General features: G+C 41.9%; 1 protein-coding gene across 3 annotated transcripts in view; it reads right to left on the bottom strand.

The window, feature by feature from the left end:
- The window catches only part of wwc3 (WWC family member 3), a 34,306-nt gene extending 16,476 nt beyond the window's left edge, over positions 1 to 17,830 (bottom strand). Inside the window, exons 1-5 of one of the 3 annotated variants that reach the window (XM_039810939.1) lie at positions 17,284 to 17,830; positions 4,562 to 4,671; positions 4,140 to 4,340; positions 3,716 to 3,792; positions 1,852 to 1,931 (exon numbers count right to left, since the gene is read on the bottom strand). In XM_039810939.1, the coding sequence (XP_039666873.1) occupies positions 1,852 to 1,931; positions 3,716 to 3,792; positions 4,140 to 4,340; positions 4,562 to 4,671; positions 17,284 to 17,429 (614 nt within the window). In that variant the 5' untranslated portion in view covers positions 17,430 to 17,830. Of the gene's footprint in view, positions 1 to 1,851; positions 1,932 to 3,504; positions 3,652 to 3,715; positions 3,793 to 4,139; positions 4,341 to 4,561; positions 4,672 to 17,283 lie in introns of those variants that run through there. The other 2 variants (XM_039810938.1, XM_039810940.1) reach the window with 2 other exon arrangements.
- Between the last annotated feature and the right edge of the window lie 299 nt (positions 17,831 to 18,129).

The following is an 18,129-nucleotide window of genomic DNA, read 5'->3' as shown; positions in this document are numbered from 1 at the left end:
CACAGACTATCTGATTAATGTTCTATACATTCTGAAATAACAAAAACAGATCGATCCAGGACTCCCACCAACATATGATGAGCAAACAGATCTGCTCTCCTGCTTTGAAGTGCTTGTATTCTACAGTAAGGGTATGAGTGGGGAGGGGTGGTTTGGTTGGAGGAGCGTGGCACGGTGCCTCCTCCATCACTGGGCCTGGCACGTGGCCCCCGCTCTCACCACAGCCCGCTTCCTTCACTCTCCTTCAACAGCAGGTACTGTTCATCCACTCGACCCTGCCTCTTCCTCCCAAAACAAGCTCTGCTTTGTTCCCCCCCACCCTATTGGCAGGGCCTGGGAGTTTATATGCTTAGCAAAGAGAAAAAAAAATAAGGCACTACCCACCCCTCAGTGCATGCCTGTATCAAACCCCCCACCCTGTGTACTGTAGAGAAGCAAATATGCTCATATTTTCTTACCAAGCTAAAGGTGTCAGTTTGATTAAGTTCCTAAAAACCACCAGTTGAGATGTTGGTTACGGATACAGAGTTAAGTCTGCGCAGTGAATATATGTGCAGTGTCTGAAAACTTGCTAAATGTGTCAAGATAAGGTGGAATACAGATGAGCAGAAAAGATACTCGTACTCCAAACTGTCCAAAAGAGATAAACTCCTGACTCCAACTCCTGAATTCTTTTAGTGGAGTAGTGATGATTAAAGGGGGGTATTTCTACATCAGAAGCTGCTTGTTTGCTTTATCTTATGTGACATGGCACAGAGAACAATTAGCTATATTGCTGACAACAGCTGAGATTGGGGAAAAAACAAACAGCCGTAGGGTCCCGACTGGCCTCAACCCTACTGGGCAAAAACCAACCCAGGAGAAACAATAGGACGTGCACACACACAGACAAACAGAGGCACAAACACACTTGTAGGCACGTATACACACACATGCAAAAGCTCAAGAGGAGGATGCGTCCATGTTTTCTGCAAGCTGTGTATTCTCCTGGCTATTCTGGGAATCACTCAAGTCCTGTTTTATCTAAGAGATAAGGGACTCTTTGCCGGGACTCAGGAAGTGCAAAGGAATTTGCTGCCAGATATCTCTGTGTTTTTTAAACTGCTCTCGAGCCCATACCTCCCCCCCCCTCCCTCTCCATAGAGCAACTTCCTCTCCAGGCTGAGCCTTGGCTCCCTGCACTCCACTGGTGCATCCTCTTCCTGAGGTGGAGTCCCCTTTTCCATCAAAAACTCCCTCCATTTGCCGTTTCTCAAACGCTCTCTTTTTTTCCTCCGAGAGGTGGAGCCTCTAATTCTAACATGAAATTTGGAACTGCTCAGAAATGTTCCCAGCACAAAAGACGCTATGTGTAGTCCTATGTGCTTTAAAAACCAACACAAACTAAAGGAAAATGTGGGACAGCCTCTAAAATAGAAGCTAAAGAAGAGTTTCCGCTGATTATTCTTTGAAAATCCTCTCATTCTCTATATGGGTCAAAGGCTTTTTGCCCCACGTCTTTAAAATCTCACCATTTTCCACTTAAATTAACTCAACATTGTCTTATAATGTAATTAAACTGTGTTTGTGAGCCAAATGAAAAAGGGATCATTTAAATATGAAAACCTGTTGAACTACATGAAATGTAGTATGAACACAAGGAGATGTGGGGAAGGAAAAAGAGAAGGAGCAGAGAAAGAGAGTTTGTGTTGAGTTGAAGATAGAGGACGAGACCCAACACTGAGGGTGAGGGTGAGAGGGAATGAAAAAGGGGAAAAGGCGGCTGGGTGGGGAGCAGCGTGTTGCAGGAAGGAGAAGGGTGGTCATGGGAGGAAGGGTGGGCCTGGGACACAGAGGCAGAGGAACACTCACTCCTGCAGGGTCTCCACTCCCATTTCCTTATACTGCAGCTCCTGCTTCACCTGGGCCAGCTCCTGCTTCAGTCTGGAGAGCTGCGGACACAAGGCCGAGCACCGGGTTACCATGGCGCACAATGGGCTTCTGTCACCACCACCGGCTAAAACTGCGTAGTCATGACTATTCACATACAGGAATGCTCTGCTATGTTTATACAGGGACGCACACCTGTGTATGCGCCCTCATCCACACACAGTGATTTGCATACTGAGGCGTTCTCTCCTGAAAAAGATGTCTGATCAACTTTCTATAGGTGACTGTAGTCTGTGATTATTCAATGTTGTTATTTAAAAGGGCACTCCTCCGATTTTATACAGCAAGTTCATCACATACCAATTGTATAATGTCATCTGTGGCTCTGGAGGAAAATTTCTTTAGTTTGAGAAAGTTACCCTGATGATGTCATCAATGGTTGCCTTGGCCTTGGCTTTGAGATTGACATTTGTAAGCAAAAAACCTGTTTTATAAACTGGGGATGAGGGAAAGATGTGGCAATTTACCAGGCAGGGAAGGTCTGATGAAAGATGCTGCTGAGTTGCGTTATGGGAAATGTAGGACTCAGAGTTATCTCAGCATCTGCTGCTTTGATTTGGACCATTCTTTTTTTAAATCTGTATCTTGAAAGAACACCAGTGTAATAGAAGTCTAATACTAAATGGCGGTAGTGCCCCTTTTAGTGGAATTGTATTGTGATGACATGATCACATTATGATACTGTTTTACAATATAATAATGATTCTGCAGCTTGATAATTGTGATCTAATGTATATCACTATTAGTAAAATAGTAACAAGACTAAGAGTCTACAGCTACACTGGCAGTAAGTATACTAACATGCTTAAAACAATTATGTAATAGGTAACTCTTACCATGTTCACCATCTTAGTTTAGTATGTTAGCATGCTAACATTTGCTAACTAGCAATAAACACAAAGTACAGCTGAGGCTGATGAGAATGTCATTAGTTTTACAGGTATTCACAATTATTGTGCTAGTTGAAAAATGTAGAGGATCAGAGTTATTTACAATCATCCTCTGGGGACTATGACTGTCTGTACCACATGTTATGGCTATCCATCCAATAGATGTTGAAGTATTTCATATTAAATATAATCCTTAAAGGCCCGCAATGAGCATGGCCAAAAAAATCATATAAATACATAATTAATATGACAGCCAGATCACCCAGGCTTAAAAGAAAGGGTTGTTGAGCAGAGATTATACTGACATTTACAGAGATAAAAATGATGAGCACTGATTTCTATTGGAAACATGACTGGCCATAAAAATCACTTTGACATAGCTGTAGGCTTCGCTAGCTACTTCAAATTATCTTCAAATCATCATGTTGATTTGTGGGTGTTGCCATGACGAGTCAATAAGGAATGTATATTAACAACTGGTCATCATCAGATAATAAGGGGCAATTGTAACATCCTGTGTTCATACAATCCTCAAAAACACACCTGTTCTGACTATGTGACGATCTTTTCAGCTAACAAAAATAATTATCTGTGATTTCTATAGGAGGATTATAATTAAGTCCTACTCGTCTTTTCAGTATAACACTTGAGGTTAAAATGCCTGTGATCCAGGAAACACCCTCACCCATGTGACTGATCTCAGAGAAATGTCCAACTTGGCCCTGTGAGTCAGTGACCTAGCCTCTGCCTGACCCTTTGATGATGATCTCATCCTCATCCTCTCGAGGCCCCAGGCTACAGCCACAGTATCCTGTAGGGGCCACACCCCAGCCCCCTTTTTCTGCCCAACAGGGCCCCTCGCTTCAGCCCATTGTTCTCCTCCGATAATGACTTACCCGCTCTCGCCTACAAGCTATTTCCACTTTTATTTGGTCAGGGTCGTATTTCGAGTTTGAGGACGAGCCGGAGAGCGCTGTGAACACATAGAAAGAAAAGGACAGAGGGGGATCAGCAGTTGATAGTGATGACTTGTAATAGTAAGAGTGGAAGGGGGATCCGGTGTCCTCTCCCAGCCTTTGCTCTCCGTGGACGCCCCCTGGATGCTTTGTGTGTGACAGCTGGCTGGAGTCGGAGGGTAAAACTGGGTGGAGGTGGTAAAAGGAAGGGTGGGGTGCACCAGGGATTTGGAAGATCTTCTAAAGATCTGCACCCCCCCCCCCCACCAGTGACCTGAAGGCACATCAACAATATAGCATAACCAGGCCAGATAATTGGGTCTGCTAAGGTCAGGTAAGTGAGCTGGATGTTCGTTTGTCTTACTGCTGGTGATGGAACGGTTGTCCTCAGAGAGCTCGTGGAAGAGCAACATTTCCTGCTGAGCCAGCTCCAGACGCTGCTGCTTGACCAGGTACATCTCCTTCTTGGCTTTGAGGGCCTCTTGGGCCACCACAAGGTACTCCTTCAGCATGCGCTCCTGCTCCTGCCGCCATTGAGTCCGCGGGTTCTCAATCTGGGTGGTCTCTGACAACGGGACACAACCCAAGTGACTAATGAGCAAATAGTCCCATAAAGATGTGCGATAACATTCATCAGAAAAGCAAGACGGTCCAGTGGTAGCTTCTTTGTGAAACAAAAGACTCAGTATACTGAATTGACATTCAACCCTCATTGCTCCAGTGTAATGTACAGTGAAATCTGTGTGTTTTTTTAAAGTGCTTAGAGACAAATAGGGAAGTACTCACTGTTGATGTGGTCGATGTAGTAAACTCCCACTTGCTGGTCATAAACTTCCTCCCACCCGAGAGGCAGTTCATCTCCAACACAGTCGGCGAACGTCAGCGGTTTGGTGATCCTGAAATGATTTAAAATCTTTTCAGCGCAACAGTAACCCCAAGGAATGCTCTTTCATATCAGCTTAAGAAAAAACATGTACAGCTGATCCGATCCGGCCCAGAAGCAACCTAAGAGTGACCCAGAAGAATCAGATAATTAATATCATACATAATAAATCGTTTATAAGAGATTATAAGTGTGTTTCTTGCCAGTTTCGCTAGCGGCTCGTGGAGAAAATAGACGAGGCGCTGAAATATCGCTGCAGATCCTGAGCCGGATGCAGAACGCGTTCTGTCTTAACAGCCCAATTGGTTAAAATGGGCGCTAAAAGAAAGCGGGCAGCGCTTACCGCCGCTTTCTCCTCCTGTCCTATCTGCCCATCCACTATATTTATATTTATTAGAAATAGCCTTGTATCACTGCACAGTTTTTAAATAGGCTTCTGCTGAAAATGTTTGGCCCATCTACATTTCTTGGTTTTAAAATCTTGCTCAACTCAATTTGTATTTGAACAGCCCTGCTGCTCAGTATCTCTGGATTAGTGCGCTCGCATTTTTCCTGTTAGCATTAACTGGCCTTCAGGGTGCTGTGCCTCATTTATCATGTTTATAAAAAGATGTTTTCAATGTCAATCGAGGGGAAAGAAGCAAAAAGTAAACATTCATTCTAAAGAATATTCTCTCCCCCACCACCCTGACTCTCAACAGCAAAGCTGCACGCCTCCCATGTCTTGAGATGCATATCAAGATCGCAAGGAGAAACCCTGTCGCGATTTAACAATTATCCAGAGTGATCATTTCAATCCAACTACGTAGCTTTTGTTTCACAGCACGCACAAAAACAATGATGGGTAATGTATGTTTATCCATTTCTATGATGGTGAAAACTGAAAACTCTTTCACTAATTTCATATGTCAAGCAACTGCTCCACTGGGTAAAAATGAGGTAATGTGATTCTTAGGTTTTCTTTTTAATAAAATCAACTATAGAAAAATAATTACCTGCAACATATAAATGAAATTTAAGAGATTCGTCATATCCCAAGAATGCATTATTAGAGGCAAATCTTTGAAAAACTGATTTCTCTGAGAAAGTGGTTCGGTATCATCAGTACAAGTTGAACAAAAATGAATTGAGCAATCAACACCAATGTTATACAAAAAAAGAAGCAAAGAAAATTATTAATTTATATATATAAAAAAAGAAAAAAACACCATAAGATGCTGATTCATTAACAGGGACAGAACTTTTATTTTATGGTTTGAAACTGTACACTTTACTTCCTCTGTTGGCGATTGTCAGATTTACAAGCTTACGTGTTTCGACAAGGTTACAAAGGTTAGTGTTAGTGTTAGTGCTCCGCAGGGAAGCGGTCAGGACACCAAACTGTTGACAGTTCTTTTTAAGATTATTTTTTGGGCATTTTAGGCCTTTATTTCCACAGGACAGATGAAGACATGAAAGGGGAGAGAGAGGGAATGACATGCAGCAAAGGGCCACAGGTCGGAGTCAAATCCACGGCCGCTGCGTTGAGGAGGAGTAAACCTATATGTGTGCGCCTGCTCTACCAACTGAGCTAACCCGGCCACATACATTGGACACCAAACTGTTGACAGTTCTGAGGGTCAGCTGAGAAAATAACATCAGTCTTGCTTGAGAACTACCTTTGCAAAGGTGCGCCTTTTCTTGCATGCCAATCAGAGCAGACTGGGCTTTTCAGGAGGGGGGCTTAAAGAGACAGGCGCTAAAACATTTCAGACAGAGGGTGAATACAGGTATATTCAGAGAGTTGTTGTTTTTTGAACATTAAATCATGTAAACATGTTCTAGTTGAACCCCAAAATAAAAATTAGATTTTTAAATTTAGTTCAATAAGTCAGACATGTATCAGGACTATATGGTTAAATACATAAATATAAAATGTATGCATGTGAACATACATAAATACAACATAATGAAGTACGCGCCATGTGTATTATTTAACTTACATTGTGATACCTAAACTTTTTGTCCTTTTAGACTAACTGATGTGTGAGAAGCTTGGAGTTCTACAATAGATACATAAGTGTACTGAAGTCAATGTACAGTTATTGACGGATTAGCCTACATACAAAAGATTCAAAACTCTTCTTGGACTTTCTTCTTTAAAGAATTTGCATGGACTTAATGTCAAAAATTAAAGACTGCTACAGTGTAATGATTTACGCAGCCATGTGTGTAGATGTGGGCCCCATCAGCACACACTGTGTCAGGCCAGAACAGCGACTATGATGGTGCAGAACTAATGGCATCAGGCCGATACATCACTAACTCCCCTAATCTAAACATATCAGTGAGCTGTGAACCAGTGGGTCTGATGACAGCAGAACATACAGTAACTGTCTGATTACCATCAATCAGCACAGACAAAAGGGGGGTCCGGTGACAGTGACCCCTTCCAATGCAGTATGCTCACAATGCAGACAGTGCATGAGGCGTGATCCTGGCGAGGCATGCATACAATGAAGGGGCGGCCTGGAGAGAGTAGCTGAAGCATTCTGCATCACATTCCTCAGTGGACAGACGCAGCAGCTCTCCTCTCTGCATTCTTCACCAGAACTTAACTTCCATTTGGTTGCAAAGACCTGCTTTTAAATGATCAGGAAACAAAGGTTCTCCCACTTTCTCAAAACACCCAATAAAGCCTTTATTATTAGAGTGGCATACGATGAATATGTAAAAAAAATATTAGCTGCACTTGATAATCGTACCCTCAGTGTCTTCAGTGTTCTGATGCTTATAATACAGTGTTAAAATGTGTTCTTTCTGCTATTTGCAAGAACTAAAAGCAAGCCTAGTTGATGATGAATCACACAGGCTTGTTAAAAAAACTTCGACAATGCCTCAAATTCAATAAACTCCCATTGCATTTCACACATTTTTGGGAAATTCTACAGGCTACTTCACTGATGTGCAGCTGTGCATGTAGGGCTTGATAAATCCAAATTACAGTTTACCATTTCTTTCTTTAATTATATTATGACAAAACTCTCAGACTGCGATATTGAGATGTTGATTTTATGTGAAGAACGTATTTTTTTATTTTGACATGTCCTTTTGGAAAGTTTGATAGATACGGCAACATCCTGAGATAAGGATAACACTATTAATATAATTATTTTTATCCTCAGGTAATCTGACAATTATTTCCTGAATGAATTGAATAAACATTTGGTCTTTTAAGTGGACGAGTTCCAGAGAGAGCCCGAGGTAATCCAAATCCTCACATTGGAACCAGTAAATGTTTGAATTATTTTGCTTGAAAAATGACTAATAATTATTTGATTATCAAAGTAGTTGGCTATTACGCTTAGTCAGTGGTTCACGACCTTTTTGGCTTGTGACCCTTTAAAAACGATACAAAGTCAGCTCCCAACCCCTCATTAAGATTACATATTTCTATGAGATGTGAGCAAAGAGTGATTTTTACCTCCTCAGATGGTTTAATTAGAATAATGTTAGAGGTCCGAAGAGGTAAAAACTATATTCAGTATTTTACAAGGGGAAAAAATTAAATAAATAAATATACTAAAACTGCTCTCTTAACTACTTGATCATCTCCTGAACCCTTAGTTTCATCTTGTGACCCATTTGGGGGTGTCGACATCAACTTACTGCTGAATCATTACATCTCTACATCGCCCACCCCTACCTACTAGAAAAGCACAGATATGAGCCAAAATAAAATCCTACGTATTACTAAAAATTCTAATGGTTAACAACTACACATAACAAAAAAAAAAAAAATGAAAAAAATAAAAAAATTTTTTACAGCCAAACACAAAGACAAGGCAAACACGAGCACACTCCCCACCTGCTTATAGTGTTTGTTAAAGGTAAACACACGTCCAGACACTAACTGCACTTTTAAGTACATAAAAAAAACACTCAGACAGGACAGTTGGGTTTTATGTTAATAATGACTAAAGGAGGAACCATGACGACAAGAATCGGAAGAAGCATGTCAAAAATAGGCACATTAAGCAGTTGAAAAGATAAAGATATATTTTGGAACGAGTCAAAAAGGTCATAAAAACAGGGAAGACCACGAGAACCTTTGGATAGGAAGCTGTGTGACGTCAGAGGGAGTTCAGTCCTGATCTGCCCTCCGACCTCCCCAGAGAGAGAGAGAGAGAGAGAGAGAGAGAGACAGAGGGAGACAAAGAGAGAGAGAGAGACACTGAGAGAGAGAGAGACACACAGAGAGAGAGAGAGAGAGAGAGAGAGAGAGAGAGAGAGAGAGAGGAAAACATGTCCTCTCACAGATCTGAATATGTGAATGTTTCAGTTTGTCTTGTGACAGAAGCCTCTGTTTTTCCAAGTCATGTCTTGGTCTCGGGAGACTCCGTAACCACTGCTGCACAGCTCAGCCCACTCACACACAGAGGAGGACACACAGCTGCAGTGAGCAGTAGGAGAGCGATCTGATGATATACATTTATTATAAAACAAAAAGTAGCCATACTTTGTATGAGCATTTTTGGTGTGACCCTTTGAGCATACTGAAAATGCACTCTAAATCAAAACATGACACTTCTCTATGATCATTTCTATCAGTCAGCTTTTCCCCCTCAGTCAGACAAGCTCGGAGAGTAAAATAACTGTGTCACTCTCCTGTCGGACTGACATAGTGACCCTGGGTAAACCCGTGTTTGCTGACATTGTCAATCAGTCAACAACACGCATTACACAACAGAGTTTAAGACTGGTCTGACACTGCGCTTCTCATGTATGTAAGGCTAAACACTGATTTCTATAATAACTGTATAACTAAAGGATTACTAAAACTCTACAGCAGGTGCAGGCAGCGACCATAAAGGAGGTTTAACCATGATAGCAGCATGACTCTATGGATGGCTTTCAAAGAAAGTAAGTATGCTCCGGAAAAATACATATTTTTTTAAACTTTCATCCGACAACAAAAAAAAAATAAAAAAACGTTGAAGATCTTTGAAATGTTGTGTGTGTGTGCCTTATTTACACAAATACATTATTTTTCCGGAGCATTCAGCCATTGTGGACTTCACTCACTTTCTTTAAATATACATTTTTTTGTCCTCAACAGCAACTACATATCATCTTTCTATGGATGGCTTTGTCGGTCTTCTGTCCAGACTGAAATATCTTAACAACTATTGGATTGATTGCCATTTAATTTTGTAAAGACATTCATGGTCCCCAGAAGATGAATCCTACTGACTTGGTGATCCTCTGACTTTTCCTGTAGTGCCACCAACATTTTTGCTTATTAGTGAAATATCTCAACAACTACTAGATGGATTGCTGAAATTTGCTACATATACGTATTGATGTTCCCCTCAGGATGAATTGTAATTACTTGATAGCGGCATCATCTAGCGGTGTCATCAGGTCAACATTTGGATTTGTCTCGTTTGGTTTGTGTCCTAATTCCTGCAAAACTAATTCTCATCAGTCTCCGTTGTACTTTGTGCCTATGCTGTGTTCACACTATGAGCGACAACGCAACAGGCTACAAGTCATTTTCAATGAAAGCTACAAACTGACCCCCGACATGTGCTGTGCGACGGCCGTGACGCGCTACAATTCAAAGATGGCATGTCCTCCCGCAGTGATGCGTCAACCAATCATGTTTTTTTAAACGCACACGGCTAGCTGTGGTACTGTGTTATTTAGCTAAGTTAGCCGACACTATGCTAGCTTTCTGTGTATTGCGATGCACACGATGGATGCAAAAGGGCGGCGAAATGTGAAAGGAAATGAGCGCGCTTGGAAGTTTTGTAGTTTTTTTGTAGTGTGAACACAAATAACCCCTATATTTAATTTATATATAAGTTATTTCCTGTTCATTTCATTTTTTATTTACCTTGCTGCTCCAGGGCTTTTAAAATCAGTCTGCATTTTTATCGCAATGCCATGTAGGGTTGGGTACCGAAACTCGGTTCAAATAGGGAACCGGTGCCGACGTAAACTGTAGTAACGAGACCGAATAAGAACGAAAGTTTCGGTGCCTCATTTCGGTGCTTGACTTTACACTACACCTGACAGCATGTAACGTTAGCCTACCTTTAGCTAGCAGCTGGATTAAACACCGGTAAAATGCTGACAGCTAACGTTAAACAGTGTAAAGTGTGACTGGATTTCACTGTGGAGGACTTCAACAGGATGTAACAGTCTGCTCTGCAGCGCAGCAGCAGCTGCCGTTGTCGCAATTCATAGATATACAGTAGTAGTACTAGTAGTACTAGTAGTACTATGTTTATATGGTCGGAATTAAACAACACAGACGGTGCGTTCACTCGCAGCTGCCGTTGTCGGAATTAAACAACGCAGACGGTGCATTCACTTAAAACAGGTAGCCTCGTGTTGCATTCACAGTAATTGTAAAATACCCTTTTCCCATCTGGGGTTCAACAGCAATTTACTGGTGAAATAAGTTATTGTTATTGTTATAGTTATTACATTATTATTAAATCTTTAATTTTGACCATGTCCTTAGCAATAAACAAGTCACTGACTGTTGTTTACTACCCTTATTTTTTACTACCCTACTTATTATATTTTCTTCTTCTTTTTTTTTTAACTTTATTGAAAAGTACCGGTTCAGGCACCGTTTAGGCACCGGCACCATTTTAAAAGTATCGATTTAGCACCGGAATCGAAAAAAAACCAAACGATACCCAACCCTAATGCCATGTAACAATAATTAAGTTTAGCAAAAATAAACCCGCAGAGGAAGCTGTGACAACACCACAGCATACTATTGACAATGTTCAGCGGTAATGTAAAGCATAATAATATATAAATTGTAATAAATATGGTTAGTTACAAGCTGCTCTGCCAGCAGTAAAAGAACAAGATTAATACATTTTGTTTTCAAATGTTACACATCCTCCAGGATCATTTTTTCAATCTAAGAGGAAACAGAAAATGAGACAGATATTGGAAATAGAAAGGCGAGAGACTGACAGAATGACAAGCATGTTCAGCTGTGGAGGAATGAAATGCTGCTCGGCCTGCTCGCGTCTCAAAACTTCCCAGCAAAATATATTTAGTTGTCAACGACATTTGCTAATTCTAGAATAATCTGTGCCATCCTGGGTTGTCCCAGAGGATATTTCTATCTGCAGCAACCCGCCTTTGCCTGGCGACGGGCTGCTGCATGGGAAAGGCATGTGAAACTGGAGTCTGGGCCACTGGAGCTCGTCTGGTCTGATCATCATCACCAGCTCCTCAGCTCTCTGCTACAACAATCGGCAAATTAAGATGCACCAAACAGTGGACACAATATTCCTTCTTTTATTTCATTATGGAACCAAAGAGACCGTGTTTTGACGCTTTGGATTTGTGTTACTATCCTTCAGCTTGACCACAGTAGCCACATGTTTTCAGTAGGGTTGGGTACCGAAACCCGGTTTCCTACGCAACAGGTAGGAATGGGACCGGATTAGAAGGAAAATTTCGGTTCCTCATTTCGGTTCCACTTAATGTGTCGACTGAAATATTTTCCCTCGGTCGCTCCGAAACGGACCTAAAAATATCCCCCTTTCTCTGTAGTGTACTGTTAGCTAGCTACCGTAAATGTAGGCTATAAATGTAGGCCATATTTTCCCTCTGGGCTCACCAAAACGGACATAAAAGCATATTACGGCTACCATACCTATAAAAGAGCCTTTCTTTGATGTCATTTTTCAGTTTTTCAAGAATCTGTTTAGGAATTGGAATCGTAAAAATCCAAACAATACAGAACCCTAGCTTATAGGCCGCTAACAAAATTCAAAAGGCACACATGCCAGTGTGGTCTTTCATACAGTTCACGAAGTTCATATTGAATAATAAAAAATAAAAAAAACATGTAGTTGATCATTCCACCAAATGTGTTAATTTGGACAACTTGTCGCCATAGCCCGTTGCAGTCTCGGAGTTTTTCAGTCTAGGACTGCACATGGGATGAATTTTTGACACTGATGTTTAATTGTGCGATGGTTCACTGTATTAATAAACCAAACACTAGTGTGATAAAACAGCCAGTCACGGCAAACATTTCAACCACTGAAAGTCTTTTATCGTCCCAGCGAGCCAGCTGCTGAAGCCTACAAATAAGAAGAGCGGCTTGACCTCTGGATGACAAGCATTTCATATGTGACCAGAAAAACAACAAATGCGACACCGACACAGTGTCGTAGACGGGCATGAAGCGAGAACAGAAAATTCTGCATGTTCCCATTTTAACTCCAATATGCAACACAATTACCACCTGCTTTCATTCTCATAATGTTAGCTCTTCTCTGGAGGGGGTGATTGACACAAGTCTGTGAGGAAAAAATAATGCCACAAGTGTTGTTGGTCTACAAATTCCTTTCGGTGTTAAAAAAGAAACGTGAAAACAACTTTGGGAGGAATGTCATTTATGCCCAGCCTCTCTGAGGGCTGGGTGCAGCATTTCAGAGCAGGGCCTAAAGCAGCTGACAGACGGACAGACACCCACTTCTCCAATTATGTGTTGAATCCTATGGAAATAGGTCTCCTATAAGTAGACCGACATCTCTGTCTCTGTACACATTTAGACAGCGTCTGGACACATGGGATGGGCTTGTCTTATGTGAGTGGAGCACAGTTGGGTTTACCAGTGTAGCACCATGACCATAATCAATTTAGCATAAATGCATCCAATGCTCTCAATTCAGTGATGCTCTTCTTAGCCATAACTCTATTCTCTTTATAAATGGAAAAAAGGGCCCGTTTTTTGGTCTGAATACTGAATAGATATAGCCCATAGATATGTCATTTTTAAACTACTACTGAATGGCCATAGATACACAATATGTCTTGATAGAGAAGTAAAGAGTTGACAAATGCCACTGGATTAAATAAATAATAAAAAAAAAACACTTTAAAATGTCTTTAAATCTGCATTACAGTGTGTTAATAAAATATGTTTATACCACTTATAAATGAGGGTGTTACACAAAAAGAGTGATTTTAGAGTGAGCACACACTGCAATTGTGTGAGATTTCAAAAAGATATGACAAGAAGTACAGAAACTTACACACCAAATGAGCAGAGCCAGCGAGCGTTTCAACTACATTTTTCTTTTCGAATAAGAATAGCGCAGATGTGTGGAAGGGGGAAAAAAACAATGGTGGCCCAGAGCTCGAGGTTGGTCCACTGAGTTTGGCATGTCCTGTTTAGGTAACATTCTTCACAACATACACATAAAACACAAGCAACCTACAGCTCTGACTGCTGAATGTGGCTGCTTCAGAAGGGGCATCAACACACAGCCCGAGAAGATGCAAAGCAATATCGAGGCAATAAATAAAGTGCTTTTAGTCCTGTAACTCATTTAAAAACATAGGTAATCTTCTGGGAAAGCTAGACATGAAAGGGAGTAACGGCTAAAGAACTGCTGGAGGAAAGAGGTTTGAACTTCCAGAACATGGAGCGAGGTGAAAGCTGAAGACAAACTTATTGTCTTCTCGTGAAAAAGAACACGGAAAACCCATAGGGCCAAATGACACAGGATCAAGCAAATGGCATGTTTGTAACCTCCCCCCACCAAAAGACAAAAAAGAGCCATCATAATGAAAACACTGGGGGAAGCAAAATAACAGCGGGGTTCAGCGCATGTGAATAACCTTTCGGTGCTGGAAACACAGCTCATCCTTTCCAGAATAATTGAATTTGGTGTGCTTTGTGACCAAGTATAAAGGCCTCCCTTTGCTGAGCGGCAGGCCGGCCATGGCTGTTGCATAACAGAGCTAATAAAGGAGGCCTACAGGGCCCAGGATGGAGAGGAGGAGGCAGACACGTGGGAAACTGCCTCTGTTCTGCTGCTTTGTCTGGGGCCGCGAGCAAGCAGAGCCCCTGGGCATTAGTGTAGGCATGCCTAACATAACGCTCATTCCACAGTAACAAAAAAGCTCTACAGAACTGCTTGGCTTATCTGCAGGAGCTGGCAGGGCTGCCCAGAGCTGCTCGAGGTATCCACCATCCTCGAGAGACATAACCATCATCAAGAGTGAGCTCAAAGGGTACTGAGGGGTGTAGATGCTTTAAAAAGTGCAATGTTTACCGCTTTTCATTTCGCGCTTTGTGCAAGCCATGTGTTGAGGGATGCTCCAAAAGTTTCCCAGGTATCTGCGCACCGTGTTCACACATCCATCTAATTTTTCACTACACGCTGTTATCTAACCGAAAAACAGCACCATCCAGCTTCTCTCAGCCGCAGATGTCCAAATGTACGAGCAGGAACACACTTGACCCCTGGCTGATACGCAGCTCCGTTACAGCACATCATGGTCATCATTGACAATTATGTTTTAGCTCAATGACTCTTGTGTTTTAGTGATTAGGCGATAATCCGCCACTGACGCAGCAGACCAGAGGTTTGCGCACATCAGACGCCCCTAGCTGCGAGCTGTACGACACAACAGATCACAGGATGGGAGTACCTGCACTCACACAAATGGGTATACTGAGCTTACGTTTTTTTTTTAGCGTCAGTTCAAGAGGAGTTCCTGAGGCCTTTGTAACGCTTCAGACACAGATCATGTTTTGCCCAAAATATGGAGAGTTTGATCCCTCCCAAATTAGGCGCGTTTCAGGGCCCTTAATTTCTGTCTGTCAACTCAGTCTCCAACACAAATTACCCTGGGGCCAATAAATACTGAGTGGGGATCAACTGTATTTTACTATTAGTTATTTCAGATTAAATTCACTCTTCCCATTGAAGGGAAACACGGCTCGGACGGTTGATTTTATAAAATCTGAATAGATCATTCAATCTTCAGATCAATTTACAGTCTGAAAATGTAAGCTAATATCAGCCTCAGCCAATAATATGACTCATTATGATGAAGACCAAAAAAAAAAAAAAGATGATGAAGACCTATAGTAACATGTGTAGATACCAGAAACAACAATCCTTAAAACTACCAGCCTTTGATTTTAGTTGTAGTTAAAAACAGAACAGCTGTCAAACTGGGCCTTGACAGGAAAAAGTAGGAAACTCTTATCATCACTGCATTCACCTCTCTGCTCCTGACATCCAGTACATGCTTATGCGACATGCAACCAGTCAATTTATCTGCAGCTGACGGAAAGAGCGGCAACACTGACTGAATGGCTGACACCTTTTTGTATCTGTTGCATGTTGGCACAAAGTCAGCTTTAGTGCTGTATAGTGATGTGATTTATTGGAAAGTCAGTATCAGGTGGTGACAGAAGACATTCCTCTGGCAGTGATAACCTATAAATCACTGAGCAGCACCAGAACAAATGCAGAGAACATTCTTTAGTCATGCAAACATAAAAAAACCCAGATTCCACCTTCACATGCTGACGTATATTCAATCTTAGATATTAGATGTTGTGAAACAGCTATCAGCTTCATATAACAATGGTTAATCAACTTGCAGGGAGGAGGGGGCCTTCAAGGAAATCAGGTTTTTCTAATCTGGATTACATGCGGCTATTACACATTCCCGCTGTTGAAGAAATCAGCTGCAACAAATCTGGACTAATGTTACACAGAAACAGACTGGAACTCAAACTCAACCATACTTGGAGTGTTGTTTTTGACAGGCACAGTGGATCTCTGCCTTTCCCTCATAATGCAGTAGAGTTAAAATACTTGCTATAATTCCCAGTAATCTCAACAAAGTCCGCTTTGAATGCCTGATTGAGCCTGTTTCTGGGTTGGTGAAATCCAAGTCCCCACAAAAGCACATCCTTGCAGCTTTCCCAGTGGCCCAACTAGCATTCCTCACATATTTTCACAAAGATTTCTGGGAGTTGGAGTTTAAAGCTTTTGCTGTAATATGCTCCATTATCAAATCCAGTGAAACACACACATTATGGGTCATTTTGGGATGAACAACAACATTATGGAGTAGACTTCAGAGCTGTACTTGACACACTATAGGACTTGAGGTGTCTTTGTATGAAAAGGAAAAGGGAACTGGATAACAATAGCTCACTGTGTTATGTTAGGTGTGTGAACCAGGAATGTCTCAAGTCACTGGAAGTCATAACTCTGATTTTACGGAGTCTTAATGATTGAGTTATGAGACAGACATCAAGTTCCTCTTCTTCCATGAACAAAAAAGACAGATCTGTAAAAACTCAGGTGACCCGACTGACTGGGTGTATGGGTGTTGTACTAAACACCAACTGAAACATAACAAACCGGAAAGGCTGGGCTGCTGTCTAATTTCATGTCAAAGACCTGTCAGACTTTGCGTTTAAAGAGAAATACTGGGAATGTATTAGTGTGAGCAGCTGCACGGTAGGTGACCATGGGCGTTACATACATCCCGTGTTTGCATGGGAACCTCTTCATAAGGTGGGGAGGCCACAACTTCTGCCAAATCTCATCTGATTCATCGGTCGTGGCTACAATATCCACCGCAACCTTGTGTCAAATTTACAGCACTGGCCCCCAAAAACAACAACAAATCTGCCTTCACTTGTAGTCGCCCCCCTTCGTCCCGGCCGCCCTGGCATCCCCTCCACTAAATTAGCTACGTTGTTTTGTTAGAAGGACTTGTTGAATTAAAACTATTTTGTGTGAGTGTGTGTGATCCCAGTACTCCCAGGCCTTTAGCATACCTATCTCTGGGGTCAATCCATGAAGTTTGTCGGGTGTTGTGGTCGATAAAAAACACTCTGCCATCGTAATCCCGGGCTTCCTCCCAGCCCGCGGGCAGCGGCAGCTCCGAGCTCTCTCTCCGCTTACCGCCGCTGACCCACGGCATAGCGTCGGGAGCCCTCTGCCCTGCAAATTACCCCCCCGAAAAAGTCGCTCTTCACTGCATTACAACAAACTCTACCTCGACGTACTTGTCGGCGCAAAAAAAAAAAATGGAGACGCGAATACAAAACTTTCCACCGAAGTTGTCCGCTTAAAAAAGTCCCGCTGAAGGTACATCCACGTTTCTTCTTACAACCCCCCCCAAAAAAAGACTACCGCAGCGCTCACGGTCCTCGGTCCTCCATGTTCGCCTCCTCCACCATATTTCATTCCTCCGTGTCCATATTCGGGTTGAGTTGATTTGCATAAACGGTCGGACGTACGACTGAGCGAGTTCCTCTGTCCAATAGGAACACCTCAGAGCTCAACACTTCGTTACAGTGTGTTCATGTCGCTGTGAAGGCAAGCCTGATAACATGTATTGGTTTTACGTCAACTATCATTCAGTCAGCAGTAGGCTAGTGGCGGACAAAAGAAGCAGCGATAACGGAAACACCAAGAACACATTTAACAAACGTTATTGTTCAGCTGTCAAACAACCTGTGGATTCACATGACATAACGGCCCAATAACTTCACTAAATCAATTATTATTATCTTTTTTTTTTTTTTTTTTGAAAAACGGGTCACCATAAAACAAGGTAAATAGTTTACACGAGTTTATCCATAGACAACACCCCCCTGAACACAGTGAAAAAACCCGCG

This window comes from Perca fluviatilis, chromosome 9, assembly GCF_010015445.1.
Source record: "Perca fluviatilis chromosome 9, GENO_Pfluv_1.0, whole genome shotgun sequence".
In the NCBI taxonomy this organism is placed as follows: Eukaryota; Metazoa; Chordata; class Actinopteri; order Perciformes; family Percidae; genus Perca; species Perca fluviatilis.
This window is presented reverse-complemented; position numbering and strand designations above follow the sequence as displayed.